Consider the following 20473-nt stretch of genomic DNA (forward strand, 5'->3'; position numbering starts at 1 on the left):
GTTCGTGCTTAGCTACAATGTCCCTTATAGTCAAAGGGGGAAGTTTCCCTTCATTAATTTGGGTGTAGAGGGTTCTGTGTATAGAGGGCCATGCCCGTAATGGCACCCACCCAATTTCCTGTCCGTACCGACAGGTTCTATAAGGGGCATGTGACCCTCCGCACCCTGATTTTACACCCAAGAACTTCTAAGAGGGCAGTTAGCCCCCAAAATAGTGTACGAGCCACTCACTGCCCAGGTTCACACATGAGGAATGAGCAGGTGTGGAAATACCACAGCTCCCCACCACCTGTGGAACCAAATCTCAACACAAGTCACTGCCATCAATTTAGGTGTTTCAGAAGAACATTATAAAACAGCAGTGACATGAACCTAGTAAAACCTCCCAAGGCGCTTCACAGGAGTGATTATCAAACAAAATTTAACACCGAGCCACATAAGGAGATATTAGGACAGGTGACCAAAAGCTCGGTCAAAGAGTTAGGTTTTAAGGAGCGTCTTAGTGGAGGAGCAGAGAGAGGCGGAGAGGTTTAAGGACGGAATTCCACAGCTGCCAACAGTGGGATAATGAAAATTGGGGCTGCACAAGAGGCCAGAATTGGAGGAGCACAGAGATCTTGGAGGGTTGTGGGGCTGGAGGGGGTTACAAAGATTAAACGCCTGCTCTGCTTTTCTTTGTTAATGTAAATAGGTTCGAATAGCACAAAAACTTTTAAAAGCAAAATTGTATTTGTTTTTCCACAAGTAAAATCAAACACTTGATTTTTGTGAAAAGAACAAAATATAGCCCTTACGGAACTGACCGATTCTTGTTCGCTCAGGTGGTCCTGACTGGAACGCAAAGTTTTGTTTCGTAAATAAACACGGGATTATACTGTGAAGTCTGAATTAAATTAATTGATATTTGACACTTTTGTACCAGCCAACAGTGGGGCGATTCTTGCGTTGCAGTATTTACATAGAATCATAGAAAGTTACGGCACGGAAGGAGGCCATTCGGCCCATTGTGTCTGTGCCGGCCGAAAAAGAGCTATCCAGCTTAATCCCACTTTCCAGCACTTGGTCCATAGCCCTGTAGGTTACGGCACTTCAAGAGCACATCCATGTACTTTTTAAATGAGTTGAGGGTTTCTGCCTCTCCCACCCTTTCAGGCAGTGAGTTCCAGACCCCCACCACCCTCTGGGTGAAAAAGATTTTCCTCAGCTCCCCTCTAATCCTTCTACCAATTACTTTAAATCTTTGCCCCCTGGTCACTGACCCCTCCGCTAAGGGAAATAGATCGTCCCTATCCACTCTATCTGGTCCCGTCATAATTTTATACACCTCAATTAAATCTCCCCTCAGCCTCCTCTGTTCCAAAGAAAACAACCCCAGCCTATTCAATCTTTCCTCATAGCTATAATTCTCCAGCCTTGGCAACATCCTCGTAAATCTCCTCTGTACCCTCTAGTGCAATCACATCTTTCCTATAATGTGGTGACCAGAACTATACGCAGTATTCAAGCTGTGGCCTAACCAGTGTTTTATACAGTTGTAGCATAACCTCCCTGTTCTGATATTCTATACCTACCTGTCCTGCTACCTTCCGGGATCTGTGGACATGCACTCCAAGGTCCCTCTGTTCCTCTACATTTCTCAGTATCCTCCCATTTATTGTGTATTTCCTTGCCTTGTTTGCCCTCCCCAAAATGCATTACCTCACACTTCTCCAGATTGAATTCCATTTGCCACTTTTCTGACTGCCTGACCAGTCCATTGATATCTTCCTGCAGACTACAGCTTCCTTCCTCACTATCAACCACACGGCTAATTTTTGTATCATCTGCAAACTTCTTAATCATGCCCCCTACATTTAAGTCTAAATCATTGATATATACTACGAAAAGCAACGGACCTAGTACTGAGCCCTGCAGGACCCCGCTGGAAACAGCCTTCCAATCGCAAAAACACCCGTCGACCATTACCCTTTGCTTCCTGTAAACAATTTTACAACACCAAGTTATAATCCAGCAATTTTATTTTAAATTTAAAATAAAATTGCTGGACTATAACTTGGTGTTGTAAAATTGTTTACAATTGTCAACCCCAGTCCATCACCGACATCTCCACACCTTTGCTTCCTGCCACTGAAGCCAATTCTGGATCCAATTTGTCACTTTCCCTTGGATCCCATGGGCTTTTACTTTTCTGACCAGTCTGCCGTGTATTGGAGGGTCAGTTTTGCAATGTTATCAGCTTTGTTCCAAGAGTTATGCGAGGGAGCTTTAATAAAGCGCTCTTTTCTGTTCGACAAGTTGCCATGCCCAACACGTCTGGTGTTTTCTCACAGGACAATGTGACCTGCTCGTTTTCTGCAAAGAGAATAAAACAAAGGCTGATCTGACATGAAGGAGCCTGAGAGGAAGTGTCCGCTCGCTGTAAATTGATGAAGAAAGAACGAACTTGCATTTCCATCGTGCCTTCCACCACCTCAGGGCCTCTCAAAGTGCTTTACAGCCAATGAAGTACTTTTTTAAAGTGTAGTCACTGTTGTAATGCAGAAATCGTGGCAGCCAATTTGTGCACAGCAAGATCCCACAAACAGCAATAAAGTAATGGCCAGATAATCTTTTTTTTAAGTGATGTTAGTTGAGAGATATTAACATTGGCCCAGGATACCGGGGAGAACTCCCCTGCTCTTCTTCGAAATAGTGGCCATGGGATCTTTCACATCCATCTGAGAGGGGCAGACGGGGCCTCAGTTTAACGTCTCATCCAAAAGACGGCACCTCCGACTGCGCAGCACTGCTTCAGTACTGCACCGCAGTGTCAGTCTAGATTTTATGTTCAAGTCTCCAGATTAGATATTAATTGCAACTCAGTTCAACTTGTGTCATGTAGGGACTTTCCAAAATGACAGCCGCGGTTACCAAAATAGAGAATAAGTTGCAAGCAGTGCTGGCATCAAGTGAATTTTTTTTAAAACTCTCCAAACTGGTGCAAAGCTGTACCTTACAATGATTCAGAATTGAAACTGCTGCATAATTGTTTTGCTTTTATACTTTGCATATTTTGAATGGCAAAAACATTATAGTGGCTGTGATGTATCATGCAATGAACACTTTCAGCCATTCGCAGAGGAGAAGAGGTTCACGAATTCACTTAAGGATGCAGCACTTGTTAATATATGTCACAGTTATGGTCACGCAGTTGAAAGTGCCAGAACTGACTGACGCAACTGTACACGTATCGAATAGGTATCTGTGAACAGCCTCCTTTCTGATGCAAACCGAACCACCAGTCAGTAATCCTTCCTTTGGGTCAACAGTGAAAGTAAAATGTAATTATTACAAGCTTACGTTTTATGATTTTAAGAAGCTTTTATTGCAAGCAGCGTTTTGGTTTGGTACAAATTTACTAATGTTTTGGTACAAATTTACTAATGTTTGGTTCAAATTAACTACTTACCAGATGTCCTGTGCCAATATTTATCCCTCAACCAACATTATTTTTTTAAAAAACCAGATTATCTGCTCATTATCACATTGCTGTTTGTGGGATCTTGCTGTGCGCAAATTGGCTGCTGCGTTTCCCACATTACAACAGTGACTGCACTTCAAAAATACTTCATTGGCTGTAAAGCGCTTTTGGATGCCCTGAGGTTGTGAAAGGTGCTAGATAAATGCAAATCTTTCTTTTAATAGTCACTGTGCTTGGCTTATCACGTATTTCTGTGTGAACTTAATCAGACTGAGGCTAAGGTTATAAAACAACAGACACGTTTATTTAACGTTAAACAGGTAAATGATCTGTATTCGGTACAAATGGTGTATACACAGGAATTACAACCATTACCGTCCTCCTCAAAAACAACAAAGATGCTTCTCTTGTGCCACCACTCGACATTAAAGTTGCTCCTTGAAATATGGTTGTTCGGTCCTCTCGAGAGCTGTCTGTCAGTGGCACTGTAAAGAAGCATTTGGCCTGAGCTGTCGGGAGACCGACCCACACGTTCACCCAGACACAGCTGTCAATCAAAACCACGACCCCAAGGACATTCAGGGTGTTTGTCTCAATCCACTTTGTACGATCCATTCGTGGCTGGAAATTAATACATTCCACAGTCATCCAACAAGGATACTGCTTGACAAATTCACACCCGTGTTCAACAACCCTCAGTATATTGAACTCCCTTTTCTTTTGGTATCGAGCCTCCGATGGGTTCCCATCCCAAGTAAAACTGCAGCCACAAAGCCAGACAGATAAAAGCTTTGCTGAACTGGGCATATCGCCTAATTATCCTTCGGAGTGAAAATTAACCAGAGTGATGTGTATTTCTGTACAACTTGCAGAAACGGCTGGCAATGACTGACTTTAATTCTGCCTCTGCTGTTCTCAGCAAAAAAGACTGATAAACAATCTAGCATAAGACAAAAATGCTTCATTTTGTCCATCTTGGATTTTGAACTGTTTTTTGTTAATATTCCTATTAAAGAAAGGAAGACGTGCATTTATATGGCACCTTACCCGACCTCAGGACGACCCAAAGCGCTTTACAGCTAATGAAGTGCTTTTGAAGTGTAGTCGCTGTTGTAATGTAGAGAACGCTGCAGCCGATTTGCGCACAGCAAGATCCCACAAACTTCCGGCCATGTGATAATGACCAGATAACCCGTTTTTGCGATGTTTGTTTAGGGGATAAATATTGGCCCAGGACGCCGGGGAGAACTCACCTGCTCATCTTCGAAATAGGGATCTTTTACATCCATCTAAATTAATCAGGTCTCAGCTGAACCTGAGAGATAATGGTGTCGCTAATGAGCTGAGCATAAAGCCTACAGAGCTTGTTCTGGGGGCATTGCACTTTATATGTAAAATGTTTTGACCCTCTGCTGGAAGTTGGGTGAATCTGGACGTCAGGTGAGGATATAAGAACATAAGAAATAGGAGCAGGAGTAGGCCATACGGCCCCTCGAGCCTGCTCCGCCATTCAATCAGATCATGGCTGATCTTCGACCTCAACTCCACTTTCCCGCCCAATCCCCATATCCCTTGATTCCCCTAGAGTACAAAAATCTATCGATCTCAGTCTTGAATATATTCAACGACTGAGCATCCACAGCCCTCTGGGGTAGAGAATTCCAAAGATTCACAACCCTCTCAGTGAAGAAATTCCTCCTCATCTCAGTTGTAAATGGCCGGCCCCTTATCCTGCGACTATGCCCTCTAGTACTAGACTCTCCAGCCGGAGGAAACAACCTCTCAGCATCTACCCTGTCAAGCCCAGATCAGACCCTCTTGTGACTCCTCAGTACGCTGATAGTCGGCCAGCACTGATTGTTCAGGCTCACATGTGACAACTGGGTGGGGTATCAGAGGCTTGTCCCCACCAATGAACCGTGCCCTAGTGAACCAACACCACTAGGAGGAGGGGGGGGGGGGACAGAATATTGGGGGCAAGATTTTTTTTTTTAAGTGCATTGGTAAAGAAAGAATTGGCAACTTTCACATTTTGTGGTAGATGCCGAAAGCCGGAGATGAGAGGAGATGAGGGCAAATGTTGCCCGTGGGGCCAGGATATCAGGTGAGAAAAGGATCGAGCTTAATTCTCTTGGCTACTACCCCATTTGGTGAATAACTTGCCAATGCACCACATGACCATTTGGGCAAGTTACCGGAGGGTCTGTCACCTTTGGATGAGATGGTGACTTCAGGAAAGGAGGGAGATGGGAGGTGGGGGAGGGGGGGTTGGACTTACTTCTACTTAGACTAGTATAGGGAAAAACTTTGCAAAGCCTTGTCAATGATTTGTGAGCCTGTTAATAAACATTTCAGCCTGGAATGACCAGCATTCGAGTATCCGGATCACTCTTAAAAGAACATAAATGAGACCTGGCTCACAAAAGAGGTGGCGTTTTATCTTGGGAAGAGGGTTCGATTCGGAACTTTTGGGGCATGAGTACATAAAGCCAGGCTTTTCTCCTGTTTTGAATATGGTGCCATTAGGGATGGCGAATAGAGAGGACAGCAAATGAACTGCCAACATATGAATGGTGGAGTTATCACAAAGACTGAACCAACTGGGTTTCTTTTCTCTAGAAAAAAGGTTGAGAGGTGACCTGATAGAGGTCTTTTAAAATTATGTAGGGATTTGATAGGGTCGACATAGAGAAGATGTTTCCACTTGTGAGAGAGACCAGAACCAGGGGCCATAAATATAGTCACCAATAAATCAAATAGGGAATTCAGGAGAAACTTCTTCACCCAGAAAGTGGTGAGAATGTGGAACTCGCTACCACAAGGAGTAGTTGAGGCGAATAGTAGAGATGCATTTAAGTTAGATAAACACATGAGGGAGAAAGGAATAGAAGGATATGTTAACAGGGCGAGATGGAGAGGGGTGGGAGAAGGCTCGTGTGCAGCATAAACACCAGCATGGACCTGTTGGGCCGAATGGCCTGTTTCTGTGCCGTAAATTCTATGCAAGTTTGTCCAGGTGAAAGTTGTTTGAAATTTCACTTGAACCTAAGCCTTAGCTGATTGTATGTTATATATATCTTGTATTTGAATTGACTCCTCCATTGTGTGTGGTGGAAGTTGTAAGAGATATCAACAGAAGGATAGTAGTGTGTATGTGTGTGTGTGTTTTTTGTTTCAATTATTCGTGGTTTTCCGTATTTCTTACTTTTCATTATTTCTTTTCAGCAATAGCGGGCAGCCGGAACTATAAATATGGCTGATGTGGAGCTGACCCACCAATCGCTTCAGACTCCTGCGGCTCGGCTGGGGGGCGTACAGGACAGCACGGTGATCAGCACCTTGGAGCCCGGCCAGAGACCACCAGGCTCGCCAGCCGGCAAACTGGTCCCCATCAAGGTCCAGCTGTTGGATGACACCCAGGAAGTCTATGAAGTCCCGGTAAGACGACCTTATTATTTAATAAACAAAAGTGGAAGCGACCCATCCCCGGAGCTCTCGTCCCTCCTCTTCCCCCACCCTCGTCGCCAACGAGCCCCAGCTGTTTCTGCGTACCTGGTTCATATCGGTATTGTTCGTGGGGCGACAGATATTTGCGGTTTGCCGCTGGTAATCTTTCAATTGATGGTTTCTTTTCAATACGGGTGAGCTGAATGGACTCCTGACTGTGTACGTTTTCAGGTCATTCCCCAGGCGGCCATGTTGTCACTGATGATGTGCATTCTAAAACTTGTTGCTGAACTTTTCCAAAGGCAAGAAAATAAATTGTTGTCCCGCTGCTTTTATCGTTATTTTGCTATTTACATTGACTGTAGGAAGCAGGACTGTAAGGGAGAACTTTGCAGCTTCCTAGTGGCTTTGCTGGAATTATTTGGCACTTTTCGGTCTGCGATTGTGTCTTTGAGTGGTAGTGACGAAGAGAGCCCTCCTTTATAATTGTTCTGTGGTCTGATTAGTGGTGATTTATAACCAATGTTCGCATTGCCCTCGTGCTCATCCACTATTTGTGCCTCTAGCAGTCTTCACATGGCCATTGGGAAGGGGAGTTTTACACAATGATGCTCCCAGTGCTAAGCTTCTCTTGCTGGACTGTAGAATCAGGCGGGGGATTAGAACACCTGACACACAGAGTCAGCCACGGCTCAGTGGGTAGCACTGTTGCCCCTGAGTCAGAAGGTTGTGGGTTCAAGCCCCATACTTTATTCTTTTATCTGCCTTTGCAGCCCCTTCTAATTTCGTACCGTCTGTAAATTTGACCAATTTGCATCGTTTCTGAATCCAAATGACTGATGTAAATTAGAAACAGTAGTGTGGCAGAGAGTGAGCCCTGGGGGGTACCCCATTAGGACTCCCTCTCCCTCCAATACCAACATCACTTCTTTGGCTTTGGGCGTTCGAGGGAAGGCAGCTGGACTGATTGGAAATTGGGCCTGGGTTTGTTCATGGGTAACTTGCCAATCCTTTTCCCTTGAATATTTATTTAGAATTTTATTTTAATGGATGAGGAACTGTCTTTCTGGGTTTATCTCGAGACAATTTTCTTTTGCTGGAATGTGATTGTAGAATTTTTTTTTTGATTGACTGTAATTAGAGAAAATTGAATGCGGGAAGAAAGATATTTTATTATGTGATTGCTGAATAATGGAAATAGCAATTAACCGTGATTTAACCGATAAAGCAAGAGAAACTGAACAAATGTCACTTGTCATGACATCAAAAACCATCTTGACAGATACACGAAATGTCGTTGTTAAGAAAGATTTGGGTGAGGGCACTGTAAGCAACATCTCCAAGTTTGTAAATTGTACCAAGATCCCGGCGCACTGTGGCTGCAGTGTGTACCATCCACAGGATGCACTGCAGCAACTCGCCAAGGCTTCTTCGACAGCACCTCCCAAACCCGCGACCTCTACCACCTAGAAGGACAAGAGCAGCAGGCACATGGGAACAACACCACCTGCACGTTCCCCTCCAAGTCACACACCATCCCGACTTGGAAATATATCGCCGTTCCTTCATCGTCGCTGGGTCAAAATCCTGGAACTCCCTTCCTAACAGCGCTGTGGGAGAACCTTCACCACACGGACTGCAGCGGTTCAAGAAGGCGGCTCACCACCACCTTCTCGAGGGCAATTAGGGATGGGCAATAAATGCCGGCCTCGCCAGCGACGCCCACATCCCATGAACGAATTTTTAAAAAAAGACAAGGCAAATAATGAGGAACAATACAGGCAGATTCAGAATGACTTGGGTAACTGGGCGAATAGGTGGCCAATGCATTCCATTGTGGATAAACATAAAATAATTATTAAAGGAGCAAGAAACCAAAAGAGAGAATAAGTGTTAAACAGAACACCAGTACAAAGAAAAAACTTGCATTTATATAGAATCTTTCATGGCCTCCAGACGTCCCAAAACGTTTACAGCCAATGAAGTGCTTTTGAAGTGTAGTCACTATTGTAACGTAGGAAACGTGGCAGCCAATTTGTGCACAGCAAGATCCCACAAACAGCAATGAGATAATGACCGGATCATCTGTTTAATGCTTTTGGTTGAGGGGTAAATATTGTCCAGGACACTGGGGAGAACTCCCCTGCTCTTCTTGGAAATAATGCAGTGGGATCTTTTACATCTACCTGAGAGGGCAGACGGGACCCTCGGTTTGACGTCTGATCCAATGTCAGCCTGGATTTTGTGCTCAAGTCTCTGGAGTGGGGGTTTGAACACACGACCTTCTGACCCAGAGGCGAGAGTGCTACCCACTGAACCGTGGCCGACAGCAAAAAGATCTGGGGATCGTGGTGGATAAATCGATGAAAATGTCAGCACGTGCTTAGCTGCTGTAAAGCAAATGGCGCACAAGGTGTTGGCTGTATTAACAGAGAGATAACACACACATTTGAAGAGGTTGTATTCTTGGTGTGTAAGGCACTAATCAGACACCATCAGTACAGTATTATGAGTAAATTGATCCAGCCAATTTGTTAATTACAGTGACGAGTTCAAATACCAGGGACACGAGTTTAAAAATTATGATGATGGGACTAAGAAGGGAAGTCAGGCAGAACGTTCACCACCAACCCATATTTGAATTATGCAATAATTTACCAGGGAAAACCACTGTAGCAGACGGTACAAGTAGCTTCAAAAGATCATTCGATGTGTTTCTGGCGAGAGAGAGAGGTGGATTGTAAGATACAACAGTAGAAATGACTCCACAACATTATCAAATGAAGGCTTATCCACCTTGCACTAAAATTCCCCCCTTGCCCTATTTTAAATGGAGACATTAACCAGTTTATTTTAAATGAGTTAGTGCTCCCATTAAAATAGCAGAGAAAGGAATTTGGTAAGAGCACATTAACATCGACAAGTTGCATTTATATAGCACCTTTAACATCGTGAAACATCCCAAGGCGCTTCACAGGAGCGATTATCAGACAAAATTTGACACCGAGCCACATAAGGAGATATTAGGACGGGTGACCAAAAGCTTGGTCAAAGAGGTAGGTTTTAAGGAGCGTCTTAAAAGGAGGAGAGAAGCGGAGAGGTTTAGGGAGGGAATTCCAGAGTTTAGGGCCTAGGCAGCTGAAGGCACGGCCGCCAATGGTGGAGCGATGAAAATCAGGGACGCGCAAGAGGCCAGAATTGGAAGAATGCAGAGATCTCGGAGGGTTGCAGGGCTGGAGGAGGTTACAGAGATAGGGAGGGGTGAGGCCATGGAGGGATTTGAAAACAAGGCTGAGAATATTAAAAATTTCCTCATAGGATGACATTGCCAACAGTAATTCCTACTCTGTGGTGAGAGGCTCGGGCTGAACTTTGGGCCTAAAGGTTCTTGTGTCAGTGCTAGTTTTTTTTTTAAAAAGCCAGGTTTTCCCAACAGCAAGTTTATGTGAAACCCGTGAGTTGGGAGCTACCAGTGTTTAAATAGAAGGCTGCTTGTTTCATACCTGCTTATCCCTTGCTGTTTTCTGAAAGATACGACCTCTGAGTGGTACTGTGCCTCTGTCTCAGGGCCGACCACCTGAGATGCTAGCTGACTGTCTCCGTTCCCTCTTCCACCCCCACTCCCCCCGGACACAGTCAAGTCGGCTTCATTCACTTGGGAAACCTCTATCTGATATGTTTGACCTCAAACCTAACCTTAGATTATGGCAGAAATGGTAGGGCTCGGAGGATAATTGATTATTGATTCTTTGCTTGTGAGTGGGGCGTCTACATCGTCCTCTGTGGGTGTACAGCGTTCACATCCAGGGGAGGATTGGGGGGAAGGGCAGGGGTGTTAGTTGATTTAATTGGTGTGTGGGGTTTTAACGAATTGGAGTTACTGATCGAACACTGCCGTTTTAAATTGAAAAAGGATATGTTCGCTGATCTTTCCAGTGAATATGGCCGCTGCAACGTAATTGGGTAGTTGTAGTCACTTCTTAAAGCAGACGAAGCCGAATGTGTAGGAGGAAAGCCGGCAGATTGTGGGCTTTGCGCTGTCCCGGTAAGGCGGGGGCAGGAAGGGTCGGGCCAGCCATTAGTGCTGAAAAGGTCTAAGTAATTGAGAAAGTGATTGAGAATCAGGCACGGTCTCACATCAGACAGGGCCTGAAAGGACTCGTTCCTCAGCACAGACTCTCTCCGAATGCTTGCGAATTGGATTTGAAAATAACTTGGCGGGCAGTGGGATCTTCAGGAAACGTACACGTCAACCTACAAAACCTGGGAAAGCTGCTGAATTGAACAGTTTGTTACAGCCCCAAAATTGCCCCGCCACTCAAACATCTGGGAGGAAAAAGAAAAGCCTCAAACAAAAGCTGTGGTCAAGACCAAAGCTCCACGGCGACTGAGTAACTTTTCTTAGTATGTCGGGATCGAATTCCACAATTCAGTTTGTCTTTCGGTGAAAGCTGAAATCTAATGGCCTCGGGGATGACGCACGAAAAGAAGTGGTCACCATGGGAGTGCAGTGGGAACGGGAACTTGTCATGATTTAAGCTGCAGCTTCATCCTACATTCCCATCACTTGTATTACACCGATTGCAGTTTTTGCAGTGGTGGATTTAGAATCTTGCAGTGTGTCCTCTCACAAAAATTTTGATTTGTGACACACTTTTGGTGTGTTTTCCAGCGTTTTGAAGTGCACTGTGATTCACATTTGAAGTCGATAGTAACATGTTCTGCAATGTATATTAAATATTTAGATATTAAAAGTAGGTGCTACAAGCTGCAGTTGACATTTGATCTTAGCACCATCACAAGGCAGTGCTCAAACTCAGCCAAGCAATTCAGACTATTAAACATTAAATATGCCAGGATTTTTTTGCCTTTACTTGTGTTCCAAAGTGCACAAAATTCATTACTTAGCCCTTAGTGATTGGCAAATATATTACAGAAAAAGGCTGGTTATCACTGGTGACAAACTTTTGACAACAAACAAACATCCTGGGGGTCTCCATTGACCAGAAACTTAACTGGACCAGCCATATAAATACTGTGGCTACGAGAGCAGGTCAGAGGCTGGGTATTCTGCGACGAGTGACTCACCTCCTGACCCCCCCAAAGCCTTTCCACCATCTACAAGGCACAAGTCAGGAGTGTGATGGAATACTCCAATTGCTTGGATGAGTGCTGCTCCAACAACACTCAAGAAGCTCAACACCATCCAAGATAAAGCAGCCCGCTTGATTGGCACCCCATCCACCACCTTAAACATTCACTCCCTTCACCACTGGCGCACTGTGGCTGCAGTGTGTACCATCCACAGGATGCAGTGCAGCAACTCGCCAAGGCTTCTTCGACAGCACCTCCCAAACCCACGACCTCTACCACCTGGAAGGACAAGAGCAGCAGGCACATGGGAACAACACCACCTGCACGTTCCCCTCCAAGTCACACACCATCCCGACTTCGAAATATATCGGCCGTTCCTTCATCGTCGCTGGGTCAAAATCCTGGAACTCCCTTCCTAACAGCACTGTGGGAGAACCTTCACCACACGGACTGCAGCGGTTCAAGAAGGCGGCTCACCACCACCTTCTCGAGGGCAATTAGGGATGGGCAATAAATGCCGGCCTCGCCAGTGACGCCCACATCCCATGAACGAATAAAAAAAAAAATAAAAACAGAAAATGCTGGAAAACACTCGGCAGGTCAGGCAGCACCTGTGGGGAGAGAAACAGAGTTAACGTCTCAGGTCAGTGACCTTTCATCGGACCTGGTGATAGCTGTGATGAGAGGTCATTGATCTGAAACGTTAACTCTGTTTCTCTCCACACAGACGCTGCCTGACCTGCTGAGCGTTTCCAGCATTTTCTGTTTTTAATTTCGGATTTCCAGCATCTGCAGTATTTTGCTTTTGTTTTGATAACATTCCCAGCCCAAGACCTCAAATTTAAAATTCTAATCCTTGCATTCAAATCCCTCCATGGCCTCGCCCCTCCTAATCTCAGTAACCTCCTCCAGCCCGACAAACCTCCGAGAACTCTGTGTTCCGAGAACTCTGTCCTCCACTCCCTTCGCCCCGCCATTGGCAATCAGGCTTGAGATGAATGTGGGTTTTTTGCTGAGGACAAAATGTATACGGTTAACACATCGGGACTTTCTATACTTTTGCTGCATCCAGCAGTCTTTCAGAACACCTATAAAAATTGAAAATGCCTAACTATTTCCAGTTGTATCTGGACACTGTGGGTTTTTATGACCAGGGTTTAAAGACAAGCCTTCCACCTTACAATGTGGGACTAATTGAAATCACAACTGTGAGAGGTCACCGCGCGCGATGTCGTCTTCAGCCCCTGGCTAGACAAAAGCTATTCATTCCTTCTGGAATGTGCAGGAGAGCAGTGGGTGTTGATTAAAACCAGTTCGGTAGGGTGGCTTTCTGCTTTCTGCATCATACAACGCTTAAAGACAGGCTGTTTGAAATGTTGTGGGAAAAAAAAAAACAGGAAACGGGATACCCCAAGGAGAGCTGGTTTGATTGGGAACGGATAAATGAGGCACTGGAGAAACGTTAAATCAAAAGCAAAATACAGCGGACGCTGGAAATCTGAAATAAAAATAGAAAATGCTGAAAAAGCTCAGCAAGTGAGGCAGCATCTGTGGAGAAAGAAACAGAGTTAACGTTTCAGGTCTTCGACAGCATTTTCTGTTTGTTTACTGGAGAAACATTTATGGGATGCTTTCTTAGGACAGTAAGCAGAGGCACTTAGTGTAACACTGTGGATTAAATGTCTGTGCAGTGTTTGGATAGAAATGAACATATCAGTGCTAACACTACCTGGAATGATGTTCCTCAAAGTGCCTTTGAACGGTGATGTGACCTTATGATGTACAGAATGGTTTTTAGTTTGCGTTTGTGTGTGTTTAGGTGTCAGCCGTGGCTCAGTGGGCAGCACGCTCGTGAGTCAGAAGGTCGTGGGTTCAAGTCCCACTCCAGAGACTTGAGCACAAAATCTAGGCTTATACTCCCAGTGCAGTACTGAGGGAGTGCTGCACTGCCGGAGGTGCCGTCTTTTGGATGAGGCGTTAAACCGAGGCCCCGTCTGCCCTCTCAGGCGGATGTAAAAGATCCCACGGGACTATTTCAAAGAAGAGCAGGGGAGTTCTCCCTGGTGTCGTGGCCAATTTTTATCCCTCAACCAACATCACTAAAACAGATGATCTGGTCATTATCACATTGCTGTTTGTGGGATCTTGCTGTGCACAAATTGGCTGCCACGTTTCTTACATTACAGCAGTGACTACACTTCAAAAAGTGACTGTAGAGCGCTTTGGGAAGTCCCGAAGTCACTATAGAAATGCAAGTTTGTCCTTTTTTTCTTTCTATACATTTTGTTTTATGAATAAAGTTTACTTTTGGGGGAAAAAAAGCATGAGGAATTCTAGGCCCTTTTATGTCGTTTGTGGGAGAATGGCACCAAATCAACTTCTGTGCATCACTCTCTAGTATTTATAATATTCCTGGCCTCCACTTTCCTGCTGGCCCAATGGAGGCTGATTTCAGAAGATCAGCTCTACATTTTCTGAATTGGTGTCCAACTGGTCAGGACAGTGGAGGCAATTTTTCTGGGCCAGCCCAGTGCTTTCTGCTGACACAGATCATAGAATTTTAGCACAGAAGGGGGCCATTCGGCCCATTGTGCCTGTGCCGGCTCTTTGAAGGAGCTATCCAATTAGTCCCACTCCCCTGCTCTTTCCCCGTAGCCCTGCAAATTTGTCCCCTTCAAGTATTTATCCAATTCCCTTTTGAAAGTTATTGTTGAATCTGCTTCCACCGCCCTTTCAGGCAGCGCATTCCAGATCATAACAATAATAATAATAAATAATGAAGTCTACATGAAGTTGACCAATTGCCGGCAGCACTGTGATCACCCTGGTCAAAGTTGCCAGTGACATCCTTTGTGATTGAAATTGTGTTGTGCTGTCCCTCCTTGTTGAGTATTTCTGCGATATATGACACAGTCGATCCCCTCCCTCTGTGGTCCACCTCCATGGCCCCACCCTTGCTTAGTTCCACTCTTAACTCTCCCAACAGGGTCAGTACATCTCCTGCACTAGCTTTCCCTTCTGTTCCCACACGGTTTTTTTTAAAATCGTTCACGGGATGTGGGCGTCGCTGGCGAGGCCGGCATTTATTGCCCATCCCTAATTGCCCTCGAGAAGGTGGTGGTGAGCCGCCTTCTTGAACCGCTGCAGTCCGTGTGGTGAAGGTTCTCCCACAGTGCTGTTAGGAAGGGAGTTCCAGGATTTTGACCCAGCGACGATGAAGGAACGACGATATATTTCCAAGTCGGGATGGTGTGTGACTTGGAGGGGAACGTGCAGGAGGTGTTGTTCCCTTGTGCCTGCTGCTCTTGTCCTTCTAGATGGTAGAGGTCGCGGGTTTGGGAGGTGCTGTCGAAGAAGCCTTGGCGAGTTGCTGCAGTGCATCCTGTGGATGGTACACTGCAGCCACAGTGCGCCGGTGGTGAAGGGAGTGAACGTTTAGGGTGGTAGATGGGGTGCCAATCAAGCGGGCTGCGTTATCTTGGATGGTGTCAAGCTTCTTGAGTGTTGTTGGAGCTGCACTCATCCAAGCAAGTGGAGAGCATTCCATCACACTCCTGACTTGTGCCTTGTAGATGGTGGAAAGGCTTTGGGGAGTCAGGAGGTGAGTCACTCGCCGCAGAATACCCAGCCTCTGACCTGCTCTCGTAGCTACAGTATTTATATGGCTGGCCCAGTTAAGTTTCTGATCAATGGTGACCCCCAGGATGTTGATGGTGGGGGATTCGGCGATGGTAATGCCGTTGAATGTCAAGGGGAGGTGGTTAGACTCTCTCTTGTTGGAGATGGTCATTACCTGGCACTTGTCTGGCGCGAATGTTACTTGCCACTTATGAGCCCAAGCCTGGATGTTGTCCAGGTCTTGCTGCATGCGGGCTCGGACTGCTTCATTATCTGAGGGGTTGCGAATGGAACTGAACCCTGTGCAGTCATCAGCGAACATCCCCATTTCTGACCTTATGATGGAGGGAAGGTCATTGATGAAGCAGCTGAAGATGGTTGGGCCTCGGACACTGCCCTGAGGAACTCCTGCATTGTGTGTTCCCCAAGCTTTCATCCTTGACCCCTCCTTTCGTAATTGGAAGCAGGATGGCATTATCAAACATGTTTACATTGCAGTAATTCTATGGCTTGACTTGAGGAACTAAATTTAGATTTCCAGAACAGGAGTCCTGGGTTCCAGTGCCTCTGGGAGCAGCTTGTTCCTCGGCTCCACTTAATTTGAAGTCTGACATAAAAGTAAATACCAGTCAATGAAATACCACTTCCTGGCCAGCTGTCATTCCACCCTCATCTTGAGGTTATTTTCTTTCTCCATCAAGTTGCTTTAGCATTGATTTAATTTTCTTTGCTCACGCGCGCACGCGCATGTACATATATGCATGCCATATACACACACGTATATACACGCACACGTACATGCATGTATACATGTGCACACCATTTTTTTTTAATGTATAAAATGGCATTTTTTTTCTTCATTTTCTCTTGTTGTTGTTCAGTATTTCTGGTCCTTTCTTTAGCCCATCCCCCTCTCTATATAATAAGGAATCAGCGACCTTCGTATGGTATTAGTGGCAAAAACAGTACACTCGATGTCCTCCTTGAAAATAGAGCCGTAATAATGTGGGATTGACTCTTTGTTTTAATTATCGTTCTCTCCTTTATATATAGACAGCCCCCAAAATTATCTGGCATTTCCAAAGTCTCCTGATTCTCACAGGCATTAAATCCCCCAGAACTCAGCAAAAAACGTGGAGATAGTTCTAAATGTCCCTCGATACATGGGCGGAATGCTTTACAGGGCAGTTAAAAAAGATTTGTGTGTCAAGTCACTGATGTGCCACCTATTGATTCCTAGAAGTGGACTCCCTTATTATATTCCCCTTCTCCCACCACCACCACCACCCACCCCCCCCACAATTCCCCTCATTAACATGCACCATCTCAGCTAACGAGGGACAGACAGACTGGAAACAAAACTTGTACAAGTGCTGCCATAACTGCAGGATGTTGTATCATAAGAAAGAACGAAACAACTTGCATTTATATAGGGCCTTTCACGACCTCCGGAACTCCCAAAGCGCTTTACAGCCAATGAAGTACTTTTGAGGTGTAGTCACTGTTGCGATGTAGGAAACGCGGCAGCCGATTTGCGCACAGCAAGATCCCACAAACAGCACTGTGATAATGACCAGATAATCTGTTTTAGTGATGTTAGTTAAGGGATAAATATTGGCCCAGGACACCCCTGCTGTTCTTTGAAATAGTGGCCGTGTGATCTTTTCCATCCACTTGAGAGGGCAGACGGGGCCTGGGTTTAACGTCTCATCCGAAAGACAGCACCTCCGACAGTGCAGCACTCCCTCAGTACTGCACTGGGAGTGTCAGCCTAGATTTTGTGCTCAAGTCTCTAGAGTGGGATTTAAACCCACGACCTTCTGACTATGATAAGGTGCTGTGCAAATGCAAGTTTTTTGAAATTTTTTCTTACCAGCAACGTTATGAGGGAAATCTAGAGGTAGATCCAACTATAAATTAGCTGTGAGTTGATTCTTCGTCTCTACGAGAAACATGCCAACTGTGTACCCATGAGAAATTAAAATTCAATTAGAAGCAGACTTGTCCACCAGCTTTTGCCCTGAAACCTTATGAGACACAAACCAGCGATCTCCTTATCCCGCACAAGGGCACAGAATGTAATCTGGGTGGGGGGACTTCAATGTCCATCACCAAGAATGGCTCGGGAGCACCACTACTGACCGAGTTGGCCGAGTCCTGAAGGATGTAGCTGCCAGACTGGGCCTGCGGCAGGTGGTGAGCGAACTGACACGAGGGAAAAACTTACTTGACCTCGTCCTCACCAATCTACCTGTCGCAGATGCATCTGTCCACGACAGTATTGGTAGGAGTGACCACTGCACAGTCCTTGTGGAGACAAAGTCCCGTCTTCCCACTGAGGACACCATCCAACGTGTTGTGTGGCACTACCACAGTGCTAAATGGGATAGATTCAGAACAGATCTAGCAGCTCAAAACTGGGCATCCATGAGGCGCTGTGGGCCATCAGCAGGAGCAGAATTGTATTCTAGAACAATTTGTAACCTCATGGCCCTTCTGGCTGCTCACCGATGCTCAGTTTGGGTTCTGACAGGACCGCTTGACTCCAGATCTCATTACAGCCTTGGTCCAAACATGGACAAAAGAGCTGAATTCCAAAGGTGAGGTGAGAGTGACTGCCCTTGACATAAAGGCAGCATTTGACCGAGCGTGGCACCAAGGAGCCCTAGTAAAATTGAAGTCAATGGGAATCGGGGAAAACTCTCCAGGCATGTTCCTCACTCTACCATTACCAACAAGCCAGGGGATCAAACCTGGTTCAATGAGGAGTGTTAGAAGAGCAGCACCAGGTGTACCTAATAATGAGGTGCCAACTTGGTGAAGCTACAACTCAGGACGACATGCATGCTAAACAGTGGAAGCAACATGCTATAGACAGAGCTAAGCGATTCCACAACCAACGGATCAGATCAAAGCTCTGCAGTCCTGCCACATCCAGTCATAAATGGTGGCGGACAATTAAACAACTAACAGGAGGAGGCGGCTCTGCAAACATCCCCATTCTCAATGATGGCGGAGTCCAGCACGTGAGTGCAAAAGACAAGACTGAAGCGTTTGCAACCATCTTCAGCCAGAAATGCCGAGTGGATGATCCATCTCGGTCTCCTCCCGATATCCCCACCACCACCACCACAGTCTTCAGCCAATTTGATTCATTCTACCTGATATCAAGAAACGGCTGAGTGCACTGGATACAGCAAAGGCTATGGGCCCTGAAAACATCCCGGCTGTAGTGATGAAGACTTGTGCTCCAGAACTAGCCGCGCCTCTAGCCAAGTTGTTCCAGTACAGCCACAACACTGGCATCTATCCAACAATGTGGAAAATTGCCCAGGTATGTCCCGTCCACAAAAAGCAGGACCAATCCAATCCGGCCAATTACCGCCCCATCAGTCTACTCTCAATCATCAGCCAAGTGATGGAAGGTGACGTCAACAGTGCTATCAAGCGGCACTTACTCACCAATAACCTGCTCACCGATGCTCAGTTTGGGTTCTGACAGGACCGCTTGACTCCAGATCTCATTACAGCCTTGGTCCAAACATGGACAAAAGAGCTGAATTCGAAAGGTGAGGTGAGAGTGACTGCCCTTGACATAAAGGCAGCATTTGACCGAGTGTGGCACCAAGGAGCCCAAGTAAAATTGAAGTCAATGGGAATCGGGGAAAACTCTCCAGTGGCTGGGGTCATACCTAGCACAAAGGAAGATGGTAGTGGTTGTTGGAGGCCAATCATCTCAGCCCCAGGACATTGCTGCAGGAGTTCCTCAGGGCAGTGTCTTTGGCCCAACCATCTTCAGCTGCTTCATCAATGACCTTCCCTCCTTCATAAGGTCAGAAATGGGGATGTTCGCTGATGATTGCACAATGTTCAGTTCCATTTGCAACCCCTCAGATAATGAAGCAGTCCGTGCCCGCATGCAGCAAGACCTGACATCATCCAGGCTTGGGCTGATAAGTGGCAAGTAACATTCGCGCCAGACAAATGCCAGGCAATGACCATCTCCAACAAGAGAGAGTCTATCCACCTCCCCTTGACATTCAACGGCATTACCATCGCCGAATCCCCCGCCATCAACATTTTAGGGGTCACCATTGACCAGAAACTTAACTGGATCAGCCGCATAAATACTGTGGCTACAAGAGCAGGTCAGAGGCTGGGTATTCTGCGACGAGTGACTCACCTCCTGACTTCCCAAAGCCTTTCCACCATCTACAAGGCACAAGTCAGGAGTGTGATGAAATACTCTCCACTTGCCTGGATGAGTGCAGCTCCAACAACACTCAAGAAGCTCGACACTATCCAGGATGAAGCAGGCCGCTTGATTGGCACCCCATCCACCACCTTAAACATTCACTCCCTTTACCACTGGCGCACAGTGGCTGCAGCGTGCATTATCTACAGGATGCACTGCAGCAACTCGCCAAGGCTTCTTCGACAGCACCTCCCAAACCCGCGACCTCTACCACCTATAAGGACAAGGGCAGCAAGCACATGGGAACAACACCACTTGCACGTTCCCCTCCAAGTCACACACCATCCTGACTTGGAAATATATCGCCGTTCCTTTATCGTCACTGGGTCAAAATCCTGGAACTCCCTTCCTAACATCACTGTTGGAGAACCTTCACCACACGGACTGCAGCGGTTCAAGAAGGCGGCTCACCACCACCTTCTCGAGGGCAATTAGGGATGGGCAATAAATGCCGGCCTCGCCAGCAACGCCCACATCCCATGAATGAATTTTTTAAAAATCAAGTGATTTGCGAACTATATATGAACTATTTTTTTTGCCCCAGGAGACTTTCGAAAGCACGATACAGGAAACGGACACCCTGGGACTTGCTGCTAATA

General features: G+C 46.0%; 1 protein-coding gene across 3 annotated transcripts in view; it reads left to right on the forward strand.

The window, feature by feature from the left end:
- The window catches only part of farp1 (FERM, RhoGEF (ARHGEF) and pleckstrin domain protein 1 (chondrocyte-derived)), a 240541-nt gene that overhangs the window by 14960 nt on the left and 205108 nt on the right, over positions 1-20473 (forward strand). For all 3 annotated transcript variants that reach the window (XM_067986578.1, XM_067986580.1, XM_067986579.1), the window contains exon 2: positions 6686-6898. In XM_067986578.1, the coding sequence (XP_067842679.1) occupies positions 6713-6898 (186 nt within the window). In that variant the 5' untranslated portion in view covers positions 6686-6712. The remainder of the gene's footprint in view (positions 1-6685; positions 6899-20473) is intronic.

The sequence above is a fragment of the Heptranchias perlo genome, chromosome 6 (genome assembly GCF_035084215.1).
Source record: "Heptranchias perlo isolate sHepPer1 chromosome 6, sHepPer1.hap1, whole genome shotgun sequence".
Taxonomy (NCBI): domain Eukaryota; kingdom Metazoa; phylum Chordata; class Chondrichthyes; order Hexanchiformes; family Hexanchidae; genus Heptranchias; species Heptranchias perlo.